The following is a 13,049-nucleotide window of genomic DNA, read 5'->3' on the forward strand; positions in this document are numbered from 1 at the left end:
ACCCTCCATACAGGACCCCCATACAGCACAGCTACAGCACCACATGTGCTGGACCCTCCATACAGGACCCCCATACACTGCAGCTACAGCACCACATGTGCTGGACCCTCCATACAGGACCCCCATACACTGCAGCTACAGCACCACATGTGCTGGACCCTCCATACAGTGCAGCCATGTCACTGTCTGTAATGGCCCCTCAGTACTACAGTTGGCGTCTAACCCCATTACGGTGTCATGGCCGTGCGGGTCCCCTCGGGGTGCTCCTTTAGCACCCCGGATTCTCCAGCATTCACAGGTGTGCACATATGATGCTTGGATACAATGTAGCGGGTGACACATCCCATAAAGCAGGTAGCACAGGTGATGGTTGAAGCGCTGGGACCTGTCGGTCGGGTCAGTGAGTCAGCGCTGTCCAGCCGTGAGGACGTCTCAGCTCCCTCAGTGACAGAGGGTGATTTCATCAGGTGGAGCTGCCCGCGGCTGTTGCAGTTGTTTTCGCCGTCATCAACATTTATTTCAATAGACGACGATTGAGAAACTCCGGGTGGAGCGTCTGCTCTTCTTGGGCGATTTGGGCTGCGTCCAATGTATTCAGACAGGTGTGTAATTCACAGCTCCTCACATGAGGTCAGCAGACGGATGAGCCGCCCGATGCCGCAGCTGCTGCGCCTCCTCTTCTGTCCGGTCTGACTGCTCGGGATACATTGTAATAACCCGTCTCATGAAACGACAACTCAAGCTGGAGCCAATTGGGTTCTACAGACTATAAAAGCAAACAGCGCCACCCCTCATCTCCAGGTCGTCTTTGGTACTGCGGCTCATTAAGTGACAGGCTGTTGGAGGGAGCCATGTTTTTCTGATGTGATAGATGTTTTTGCATAAAGTCTAAATCCCCCAACCCCCCCCCCTCTACCCGATGAACGGCTGCACCTAGAGGTGTCTCCTTCAGCACAAGCCGCCATTGTGTGAGGATAGCTGGGGGCTCCGGTGTCCTCGTCTGCACATGTCTCCTGGACGCACATCACAAGACAGCGCCGAGCTTCGTGTTTTCAGGTTGTCTGCGGGGTAATAGTCTCATTGTACGGCCATAGTACAGGAAAGCTGGGTGACGGCGGCTGGGGCGGGCGGTCACCCAGCTTTACCAGTAATGTCAATTTGGCGTCAGGTCTGACTGGTGACTGTGGTCCCCGGCCGAGGAGGCGCCCGACACCGCACACAGCTTCCAAGCAGATTCAGGAAGACTACTGCCCATCAACGCCGCACCGGGACGCCTCCGCACCGGGACGCCTCCACCGCCGTCCACTAATTGCTTCATTTCACTGCTAATCGCTTCCAAATCCGAACCAATAAGAAGTTTTTAGAACTTCCCAGCATACGGGGCGTGCCAACACCCCATAACCGAGATCTCTGCTTGCTGTCAAGAAACAATCAGCTTCCAGACCTGTAACCTCGTCCTGACTAGTGATGGGCAAACCTGAACTGTAAAGTTCGGAATCCGTACCGGACACATACAGGTCCAGCGACTCGCCCTGCAGACTGTCTCCCGACGCTTCTGCTTCCGTGTCCGATCATTGCTGTGCCCCCGGGTAACCACCACTGATGTACAGGACCTTCCATGATGTCACAGCCATGTGACCTGTCAGGTGTGAATGTTGTACAGACATTGGCTTACAGACTGGTCACATGGCTATGACATCATGGAAGGTCCTGTTAACTTCCGGGGGTATTCACGGCACTGCTCGTCACTTTGCAATCTTCAGCTGTGTTCGCGGTGACGTCAGGGTTCACTCGAGTCCATGAAAGGTCCTGTAAGTCAGTGGTGGTTGCCCAAGGGCACAGCAATGATCAGACCCGGAAGCAGAAGCGGCCAGGAGACAGAGTCTGCAGGATGCGTCGCGGGACCTGGAAGTATAATGACAATGGTTATTAAGTATATTCTTTATCTTACAGACCCCCCTGCCCCATCCCATAACTGTCCGGGGGTTCGGACACGTTTGCATTCTCAGAATTAGAACTTTACAAAACGTTGGGGGGTTCACCCATCTCTAGCCTAGACCTGATACTTCACTTTGTTACAATATATCCAGACGGGCCTCGGCACACACACAGCCGGGCCTCGGCGCGCGCGCACACACACAGCCGGGCCTCGGCGCGCGCGCGCACGCACACACACACACACACACACACACACACACACACACACACACACACACACACACACACACACACACACACACACACACACACACACACACACACACACACACACACACACACACACACACACACACCTCTCAGCTCCGGAAAGATCACTACAATGTTTCTCTAATGACAGCAAGCGGAGATCTTGCAATTAAAAAGGGGTTGTATAAAGATAAGAAACATGGCCGACTCCTGTAACAGGGGGTGTTATGTTATTCCAGTTCAGTCCTGTCCATTGAGCGGAGAAAGTAGAGAGCTGGCAAACCGGAGGAGGCGCTGTGCATGGGAGAAAGCAGCCATTTTTTTTAACCCTTCACGCTTCCTCATTACAGGCGATCCGGACCCCTGCAGCCCATCACATCACCAAGAACTGCAAAGACTGAAGATTTAGGATGAGAATTTATTTCATCAAGCAGACAATAACTAGTTAATTACATATTAAATTGTTGGCCGAGACGGAGGCTGAACCGGCGATCGGGCCGACTGCCCTGACCGAGCTCGCCCGGGGTGCAGAACCTCTGCCCCAGCGCGACACCGACTCACGGTGTCCGCCGGATCCGGAACCGCGCGATACAGATTGTCACAAGTGGAAATGATTGGGGTCTCCGCTGACAACCAGGGAGGGGTCCGCTCCACACGTGGGCCGCCCCGCGGTTGTCACTGGGCTTTTTCCGCATGCAGTTTTGTCTTTGGTGGGCTGAAGATTTCATGCAGTCAGGAAGGGGGGGGGGGGGGGGGAACGGGACGGTCCAGTTCCTCCTGGGATTCTCTAAATCCACAGTCACGTCTAATGGAAACCACAAAACGCACCCAAAAAAAAATGAAAAAAACAAAAAAACCCCCACACAAAAAACAGCGGCAGCCGAGTGACGTGATCAATTCTAAGACGCAAGATATAAAAGAATATATATATATATGACCGGAGAAAAGTGACACCTCGTCCCCCCCCCGAAACACAAGATGGAGAAGAACCCCCCCCCCCCCCCCATTACTGCAAGAGCCGGGGAGGAGCGTGGAGCGTCCAGAGACCATCAGCCACGGAGGAACGCGGAGCCCCCCCCGAGACCATCAGCCACGGAGGAACGCGGAGCCCCCCCCGAGACCATCAGCCACGGAGGAACGTGGAGCCCCCCAGAGACCATGAGCCACGGAGGAACGTGGAGCGTCCAGAGACCAAGAGCTCAGGGTACGGAGGTCAGGAGATCCTTCAGGAACTGCTCAGGGTCCTCGATTTCTGATAAAAGCCCTGAGAAGAAAAAGAAACACAGAAATGAGTAAACTCCGGAGTCTGCTGGAAAGTGCTGCAACCTTTGTGGTCCAGGCCCTTAATATCCAGATGCCTGCCCTCATCTAATGTTCCTCACAGCTGAGGGTTTGGTGCAATGTATCCAGTCCGATAATCTGTGCTACACAAGCTGGACTGCAGACTGACACACTGTACCAAACCATCAGCGAGATCTGGAAGGGCTTAGGATTAGTGTCACCCATATATTTAAGCCCAGCAGGCAGAGCTCTTATAGAGGGGTCTGTGATTTGGACTGGACGTGCAGAGCTGCCTGAGCCCGACAGGTAAACAGAAACTAACCAGCGACATCCATGAACTCCGAGAAGGACTCCACGGGCATGAACTCGTCCTGGAAAGTCTTCAGGGCCCGGTCTGCCGCCTCGTAGATGGGCATGTCATTGAGCCGGATGTAATCTGCCAGGGAGTAGGACCAGCCGCCCTCTGTGTTACTGTTCGGTACCTTCTGCAAGACAAAAGCGCAAGAGATGAGGCAGGGGCTCGGCCCGGCACAAGAGCAGGGGCTCGGCCCGGCACAAGAGCAGGGGCTCGGCCCGGCACAAGAGCAGGGGCTCGGCCCGGCACAAGAGCAGGGGCTCGGCCCGGCACAAGAGCAGGGGCTCGGCCCGGCACAAGAGCAGGGGCTCGGCCCGGCACAAGAGCAGGGGCTCGGCCCGGCACAAGAGCAGGGGCTCGGCCCGGCACAAGAGATGATGCGGAGGCCTACTTAGAGGACTGAGGCTCTAAGCAAGACTCCAAGATTATACTCGGAAGAAACTCAAGAGGTCAAGAAGGAAACCATCAGTAAGGTAGTTCTCGACGAGCCTGTCCACTACCTGGAGCGACAGCACTGACCGTAAAGAAGGGACGGCAGAAATCGCAGGAATGTCACAGACGGGGGAGCGGGACCTGCACCCTACCCAAGGACTGGACAGATGGGGGTTATACTCCCTGCAGCCGCTCTCCGAACAATGCCGGAAAGGACAGACAATGGCTTACAAGGAAATTCCATAATACAGAATATGGAGGGGAATGTAATATACTGGTGACCTATCCACCATCAGTAGTAGGTTAATTCTGGACAAACTGAATAATGGGGACCTTGGTTTACCCAGGGACAGCGCCATACGTCTGCTTGTGGCTGTGCCAGGTACTGCAGCTCCCTCCTATCCACTATAGAGACATTTTGCAAACATTTCTCAAGAGTTCCTTGGGGCGATTGCGAACATTACTAAGCAGCTGTAACACGAGGCCTCGGGAAGATGTTTCAAAGTCCTAAGATGTCTTGTGAGCTCAATGTCAGTAGGCAGCGTGCGAGCCGATCATAGAGCAGTGCGTACGGTGCCGTGCCAAGGTTATGGGGCCCCACTACATTCAGACGGCCAGTACTGAGGGGGCCTATCAGGTCTTCAAACCCTTTAAAGAAGCCGTTGGGGACAAGTGTCACTTTTCGGGGCCCCGTATACACATACACACGTATATACGTAGTGTTACCTTGAACATGTTGTAGATGAGGTCCACCAGGGCCCAGAAGAGGAGGCTGGAGCGATACACCGGATACTCTTTCACCGCTTTGTCGGTCAATCTATGGAGAGAACGGCCAGAAAGTGACCCCGATACTTGTGCAAATAACGGATACGCTGGCCCTTTAACAAGCAGCGGCGCCCTGACCGTGAATAGCCCCCAAATCACGATTTAATGCAGAACAGATACATAAATGGGGGAGACCCGACCCCCATCATCCGCGGACAACTCCCCGCATCGTGAGCGTCCGGGATAAACACTTTATTAAATGCAGATAATCAGTAACAGTCCCTGGAGAAGGAATCTGTTGTGTGACTCGCCCATAGAGCGAGACGTCGGCCCGGACTCGCCCAGCGCTGGAATCTCAGCCATGTTCCTGCTTCTGGGCCGCTCCGCACTCCGGTATAACCACATTTATCATGGCTTCCAGGGGGTGACGGCTGCGGCCTGCGCAGCTCTAACACGGGCCCTCGGGGACATGCCTCCGTCCCGAGACGTCCTGTAAGCTCAATGTCAAGCGGCAGCGTGCGAGCCGATCGACAAAAGGCACCTCCACCTCACGCACATGTATACACAGTGTCCTACCCAAATCCTGGGGCCAAGAGCCGCGGCTGAGTGCGGATATAGCTACATCCCTCTGGTCCAGAGCGGAGAGTGTGGCCAGCGACCCCCCCCCCCCCCACGACACCCCGTGGCCAAGCAACCCCGCCACGACACCCCGTGGCCCAGCACCCCCCCACCATTAATAGGTGCAGTGCTACCTTCCTGACAGTCGGCGCTGTGTCCATGGTCCGGATCTGAGGCTATATTACCTGTTGGCTCCGCTGGGTGGCACCGCCCGCACGTGGCTGATCACCAGCAGCCTCCGCAGCACTTCTATGCGGATGGTTTTCCACTTCTCGGTAGGAAGCAGATGTAGCGCGAGGACTGTGAAGTAATGGGGCCCGTCCACCTCAAAGGCACTTTCTACCCACTTTTCTTTGGGCTGCTCTAGGAAATTTTGGACGTTTTTCTCCTCCCGGGATATGGCCCGGGTTCTGCAATAAAGGAATAGGACATCAAGAGAGTTACTAATGACCGGTAGATAAAGTGTGCGTCCTCTCAGTGAATGGGGGTATACTGGTCTACACCGACATACTGGAAATTCTTCCAGTATGGCTCCTCGCTGTGTACTTGTCCTATCCTCTACCAGCTATAGTATGGCTCCTCGCTGTGTACTTGTCCTATCCTCTACCAGCTATAGTATGGCTCCTCGCTGGGTGCTTGTCCTATCCTCTACCAGCCCCAGTATGGCTCCTCACTATACACTTGTTCTATGATCTACGAGCTCCAGTATAGCTCCACGATTGTCCTATCCTCTAACAGCCCCAGTATGGCTCCTCACTGTACACTTGTCCTATCCTCTACTAGCCCCAGTATGGCTCCTCACTGTACACTTGTCCTATCCTCTACGAGCTCCAGTATGGCTCTTCACTTTGCACTTGTCCTATCCTCTACCGGCCCCAGTATGGCTCCTCACTTTGCACTTGTCCTTTGCTCTACCAGCTATAGTATGGCTCCTCCCTGTGCGCTTGTCCTATCCTCTACCGGCCCCAGTATGGCTCCTCCCTGCGCCCTTGTCCTATCCTCTACCGGTTCCAGTATGGCTCCTCGCTGTACACTTTTGCTATCCTCTACCGGCCCCAGTATGGCTCCTCGCTTCTCCTATCCTCTACTGGCCCCAGTATGGCTCCTCGCTTGACCTATCCTCTACCAGCGCCAGTATGGCTCCTCCCTGCATGTGCGGCTGGTATACGTACGTGTTCAGCACATATAGCACGGTGTGGATGATGTAGGGGATGAGATGGATGTTGCTCTCCCGTCCCCCTCCCCCGGTATCGGCACTGAATGATTGCTCGTTGGCGAATCTGAGGAACAGCAGCTTGAGGTCGTGGATGTTGAGCTGGTAGGTGGGCTCCCGCTGCCCCGTACACTCCTGGAGGTAAGTATTGTGCCTGCGGGGGAGACGGAGATGCCGTAATGCACTGTTACAATACGACGACCCCGCACAATCAGCAGCTGCAGACACACGTGGATCTCTCACCTCGCTAAACACGTGGCAAATGCAGACTCCGGCACGTGGGGGCCCCAGACGGGCAGCAGGCCGTTACACTTTGTATTGGCGTTCTGCAGAGCAGCGCTCTCCCATTCCTCCCGGCCGCGAGCTAACCTGCAGAGCGAGAACCCCCAAACCTTGTCAGGACGATACACCCCGAAACTTGACAATCGCCCCATATCCCCCATGAAGGGACGGTGACGTTACCTCACTGCCGCCAGGTGACAGTCGTAGTGCACGATGTTGAAGTGTGAGACGGTGCTGTACCCCTGCTGCTTCCGGGGCTTGTTCTCCGCTTCCTCCAGAGACACCCGCTTGGTAAACGTGTAGATTCCCAGCACTTTGGTCGGCTGAAAAAGAAATTGTAATTTACAAATATCAATCCTTAAAAGGGGTTTCCTACATCTATGTAGTCCATGTGGCCCATGAGGGCGTCTTAGTGGCGGGTCCCTCGCACAGGATGGCGGTGTTCAGTACCTGGAACTTGTATCCTTCTCTGCAGATGCAGCAGGTGAGTCCGGGCTCCTCGATCAATTCTTCCATCTGCTTCAGCAGAGCCGTCTTCGTCACCACCTGACCCTTCTCATTGGTCTGGAGAAGAACGGAATAATGTTATCTACAGGCGTCGGCGCAGCATTCGTACCTCGGCCCGAGCCCCACAGCGCCTCTGCCCCGAGCACCAAGCTCCTCTGCCCCGAGCACCAAGCTCCTCTGCCCCGAGCACCAAAGCGCCTCTGCACCGAGCACCAAGCTCCTCTGCCCCAGCGCCAAAGCGCCTCTGCCCCGGCGCCAAAGCGCCTCTGCCCCGGCCCCACAGCGCCTCTGCCCCGGCCCCACAGCGCCTCTGCCCCGGCCCCACAGCGCCTCTGCCCCGGCCCCACAGCGCCTCTGCCCCGGCCCCACAGCGCCTCTGCCCCGAGCACCAAGCGCCTCTGCCCCGAGCACCTCTGCCCCGAGCACAAAGCGCCTCTGCCCCGAGCACCAAAGCGCCTCTGCCCCGAGCACCAAAGCGCCTCTGCCCCGAGCACCAAAGCGCCTCTGCACCGAGCACCAAAGCGCCTCTGCACCGAGCACCAAAGCGCCTCTGCACCGAGCACCAAAGCGCCTCTGCACCGAGCACCAAAGCGCCTCTGCACCGAGCACCAAAGCGCCTCTGCACCGAGCACCAAAGCGCCTCTGCACCGAGCACCAAAGCGCCTCTGCACCGAGCACCAAAGCGCCTCTGCACCGAGCACCAAAGCGCCTCTGCACCGAGCACCAAAGCGCCTCTGCACCGAGCACCAAAGCGCCTCTGCACCGAGCACCAAAGCGCCTCTGCACCGAGCACAAAGCGCCTCTGCCCCGAGCACCAAAGCGCCTCTGCCCCGAGCACCAAAGCGCCTCTGCCCCGAGCACCAAGCGCCTCTGCCCCGAGCACCAAGCTCTTCTGCATGAACACTAAGCTCCTCTGCAATGCCTTTAAGTAATGCCTCTGCCCACTATGGGAATTACCCCCCCATCGTCCATCCTACAGCTCCGCTGATCATCCACTTACAGTCATGCCCAGGGTCCCCAGCGCTTTCTGCCTCATGGCCATGGCCATGCGCTTCTTCTCGGCTCGAGTCTCTTTTCTGGCCGCATCGATCTTCTTGTTGACGTCGGGGTGCTCTCGCAGGGCTTCTAGCAGGTTTTCTGCGAGGGTCCCGATCCCCTCATCGCTGGACACCTGCTCGAGCTTGTGGAGGTTTGTGATGGAGTCTGTGCCAATGAGCGCCTGCTGGATAATGGAGAGGATAAGGAATGAAGGCTGAGACGTGAGACACAAGACACCAAACGTGTGAGCCATCCTTTCCTGACATGCTCTGTGCTGCTGGGCACCTCCCAATCTGTGACCATTTACCAGATCTCCACAATTCTCTCCTGAAATACTCTGTGCTGCTGGGTCCTGCTCCTTCCTCTATGTACCTCTGTGACCTCCTATAAGATAAGTGCTCTCCTCTCCTGAAATGCTCTGTGCTGCTGGGACCTGCTCCTTCCTCTATGTATCTCTGTGATCTCCTATAAGATCAGTGCTCTCCTCTCCTGAAATATTCTGTGCTGCTGTACACTACTATGGATGGATACTCTTGGGTGCAGTGACAGGGTCGGAGCGCTCACCTGGGTCGGGGGTGGGTGCAGTGATGGGGGGCTGGAGTGCTCACCTGGGTCGGGGGTGGGGCGGGGGGGGGGGGGGGGGGGGGGGAGTGTAAGCGGTGATGGGGGGGGCTGGAGCGCTCACCTTGGTGGGGGTGTGCAGTCATGATGGGGGGCTGGAGTGCTCACCTGGGTAGGGAGGGAGCAGTGATGGGGGGCCGGAGAGCAGTGATGGGGGGCTGGAGCGCTCACCTTGGTGGTGGTGGTGTGGGGGGCGTGTGCAGTGATGATGGGGGGCGGCTGGAGCGCTGATGGGGGTCAGAGCGCTCACCTGGGTGGGGGAGCAGTGATGGGGGTCAGAGCGCTCACCTGGGTTGGGGGGGTGCTGCGTGGCCAATCCTCTAAGTAGCCGCAGAATAAAGGGGAGAGCCGGCCGTGCGAGGAACTTCTTCCAGATATCTGCGTCCAAGCTGTGGAGAAGCAGAGACGTGAGGAGACGGAGGCCACGGACCGGCACCAGAACCCGCTCATATGCCCGCCCCGGACCAAGACTTCTCACATCTGAGGGGTTGGTACAATGTGCTCTGTTTGGCTCAGTAAGAACAGTCCGGACTCCGGCCGGATACAATGTATCTGTGCGGCCGAGTATTGAGCTCACAGAGGAAGACTAAGTGGACACATTGCAGCAAACCCTCAGCTGTGAAGTATTTGGTACTCTCTGGTGAGCGGTGGTCCTAGCGGTGGGGAGGTGACGGGCTGTTGCGGTGGGGAGGTGACGGGCTGTTGCGGTGGGGAGGTGACGGGCCGTTGCGGTGGGCGTCTCACTTCTTGGCGCTGGGGATGTGCTTCTTCATGTAGTCCAGCGCGTTCTGCGTGATCCCCTTCTGCAGGATCAGGTCCTTCAGTTGGTGGCCGTTGCTGTTATTCTTGATCCCGGCGGCGATCTTGCAGAAGCAGTCCAGGAACACCTTGTCATCGGTGCAATGCTCGTCGTCGTACCTGGAAGAGGGGACAGGGTTACTCCCAGCACTGAGGGTGGGAACAGGGGGCCCTGGACCATTTTGCAGGACGCCCCCCCCCATATAGGTGAGGCCGGGGTCCGGCTTACTTCTCAAACGTGCAGTACGGCTTGAAGCGATCCACGAGGATCTGCATCTTCTCCATCTCCCCGAAGGACAGGTAGGGGATGATGCGCAGCAGGCCCTGCAGCACGCTGGGGTTGGAGCGCACGAAGGTGCTGTTAATCTGATCCAGCAGCATCACCAGCTGATCCTTATCCCCCGTCAGCAGCAGATTCCCCTGCAGAGAAGAGGGATCATTAGATCCGCTGAACACACAGTCATACCAGAGCGGCACCAGATCTCCTCCATGTCAGCCCCTGCGCTGCCCCCTAGTGGGAATGCACCGCGCCAACACAACAAGGACATTAGCAGATTGATGGTATATGCTATGGGGCAGGAAGCCCAGCAGCGCCCCCCACAGGCTGCAGAGGATAGCGCGGGCCTCACCTTGTCCTCGCTCAGCGGCTCGGCGTTGGACTCGTCCAGTATGATCTCCATAATACTCAGGACCTGTTCGGCCACAGCGGCCCCCCCCACTATCTTTACTCTCCTGCTCTGCCACCAAAGCCTGAAAAAGAGGACGATGCAAGTCACCACATATGGCCCCCCAAATAATGCAAGTCACCAGATGTGCCCCCCCCCATAATGCAAGTCACCAGATGTGACCCGCCATAATGCAAGTCACCAGATGTGGCCCCCCCATAATGCAAGTCACCAGATGTGGCCCCCCCATAATGCAAGTCACCAGATGTGGCCCCCCCATAATGCAAGTCACCAGATGTGGCCCCCCCTATAATGCAAGTCACCAGATATGGCCCCCCCCCTATAATGCAAGTCACCAGATATGGCCCCCCCCCCTATAATGCAAGTCACCAGATGTGGCCCCCCCCCTATAATGCAAGTCACCAGATGTGGCCCCCCCCCTATAATGCAAGTCACCAGATATGGCCCCCCCTATAATGCAAGTCACCAGATGTGGCCCCCCCCCTATAATGCAAGTCACCAGATGTGGCCCCCCCCTATAATACAAGTCACCAGAAATGGCCCCCTCTATAACGCAAGTCACCAGATATGGCCCCCCCTATAATGCAAGTCACCAGATATGACCCCCCCTATAATGCAAGTCACCAGATATGGCCCCCCCTATAACGCAAGTCACCAGAAATGGCCCCCTCTATAACGCAAGTCACCAGATATGGCCCCCCCCCTATAATGCAAGTCACCAGATATGGCCCCCTCTATAATGCAAGTCACCAGATATGGCCCCCCCTATAATGCAAGTCACCAGATATGGCCCCCCCTATAATGCAAATCACCAGATATGGCCCCCCCTATAATGCAAATCACCAGATATGGCCCCCCCTATAATGCAAGTCACCAGATATGGCCCCCCCTATAATGCAAGTCACCAGATATGGCCCCCCCTATAATGCAAGTCACCAGATATGGCCCCCCCTATAATGCAAGTCACCAGATATGGCCCCCCCTATAATGCAAGTCACCAGATATGGCCCCCCCTATAATGCAAGTCACCAGATATGGCCCCCCCTATAATGCAAGTCACCAGATATGGCCCCCCCTATAATGCAAGTCACCAGATATGGCCCCCTCTATAATGCAAGTCACCAGATATGGCCCCCCCTATAATGCAAGTCACCAGATATGGCCCCCCCTATAATGCAAGTCACCAGATATGGCCCCCCCTATAATGCAAGTCACCAGATATGGCCCCCCCTATAATGCAAGTCACCAGATATGGCCCCCCCTATAATGCAAGTCACCAGATATGGCCCCCCCTATAATGCAAGTCACCAGATATGACCCCTCCATATACAATAGATGGCAGTTGGACAAACAATGGTTCGGGTGCTTATTTGCCCGACAGTTCCCTAAAGACTCCTCTGCAACAAAAAACGTAGCTGATCCTTCTCTCCTCCGACATCACCCGAGGGTTTTGGGTGGGGGGGGGGGGGGGGGGTTGTCGGGGTCCCCATACACAGACTGATGACGGCCCATCATTAGCGGCAGGTTCGGCGACCATTACCCTTGTGTCCGGGGTCTTACCAGGTTGAGGGTCCCCAGCATCACGTTCAGGGTGTTCATCTCGGGCTTCACCAGCTGCTGGCGGTTCACCTTCACCTTGACGCAGTAGCTGAAGAGCTTCAGAAGAACCTGCAGACGAGAACGCGATTCATGATCCTCCAGATGCCACGTATGCAACTAGAAGCCCCATGTAAGTGACGGCAACCACCAGATCTGACCCGCCGGCCCCGACTCACCGTCAGAAGATGGCGACCCTGCTTGAAGTCCTTGATACCGGCCAGGCGATTCAGCATGCACTCCAGCCCGCCGCACTGCGCCATCACGCCCGCCATCTTGTACACCTCCTCCTCGTCTTCTTCCTCGTCTAATAAAAGGCCCAAGAAATGACAAGTTACAAAGCGCTCCCTGGTGTATGAAGCCTTTCCCATCCATCCCCTGGAGACGTCACCTGTGGTGGAGTCCAAGGACTCGATGAATTCCTCTGTCGCGTCCCCCAGAAGACCCCGCATTCTGTAAATTATTCTCATGGGTTCCCCCTGGAACAACACAGCGCACACCCTAAATCTGCCTCTGTCAGGACATGCTGGGAGTTGTAGTTCTGCAATAAATATCTGCTGATGGAGGAGCCGTGATCATAGGTGACATAAGAGATTATATTATATATATATATATATATATATATATATATATATATATATATATATATATATATATATATATATATATA

General features: G+C 55.9%; 1 protein-coding gene across 1 annotated transcript in view; it reads right to left on the minus strand.

The window, feature by feature from the left end:
* Positions 1-3,192: 3,192 nt before the first annotated feature.
* UBR4 (ubiquitin protein ligase E3 component n-recognin 4) overlaps positions 3,193-13,049 on the minus strand; it is a 133,649-nt gene continuing 123,792 nt past the window's right edge. The window contains 17 exon segments of the mRNA XM_075329199.1: positions 3,193-3,451; positions 3,791-3,953; positions 4,982-5,072; positions 5,824-6,048; positions 6,811-7,005; positions 7,095-7,220; positions 7,314-7,456; positions 7,584-7,697; positions 8,641-8,859; positions 9,550-9,688; positions 10,044-10,217; positions 10,327-10,517; positions 10,727-10,813; positions 10,815-10,847; positions 12,344-12,451; positions 12,559-12,686; positions 12,771-12,858. Coding sequence (XP_075185314.1) covers positions 3,387-3,451; positions 3,791-3,953; positions 4,982-5,072; positions 5,824-6,048; positions 6,811-7,005; positions 7,095-7,220; positions 7,314-7,456; positions 7,584-7,697; positions 8,641-8,859; positions 9,550-9,688; positions 10,044-10,217; positions 10,327-10,517; positions 10,727-10,813; positions 10,815-10,847; positions 12,344-12,451; positions 12,559-12,686; positions 12,771-12,858 — 2,289 coding nt within the window. The 3' untranslated portion in view covers positions 3,193-3,386.

The sequence above is a fragment of the Anomaloglossus baeobatrachus genome, chromosome 11, assembly GCF_048569485.1.
Source record: "Anomaloglossus baeobatrachus isolate aAnoBae1 chromosome 11, aAnoBae1.hap1, whole genome shotgun sequence".
In the NCBI taxonomy this organism is placed as follows: Eukaryota; Metazoa; Chordata; class Amphibia; order Anura; family Aromobatidae; genus Anomaloglossus; species Anomaloglossus baeobatrachus.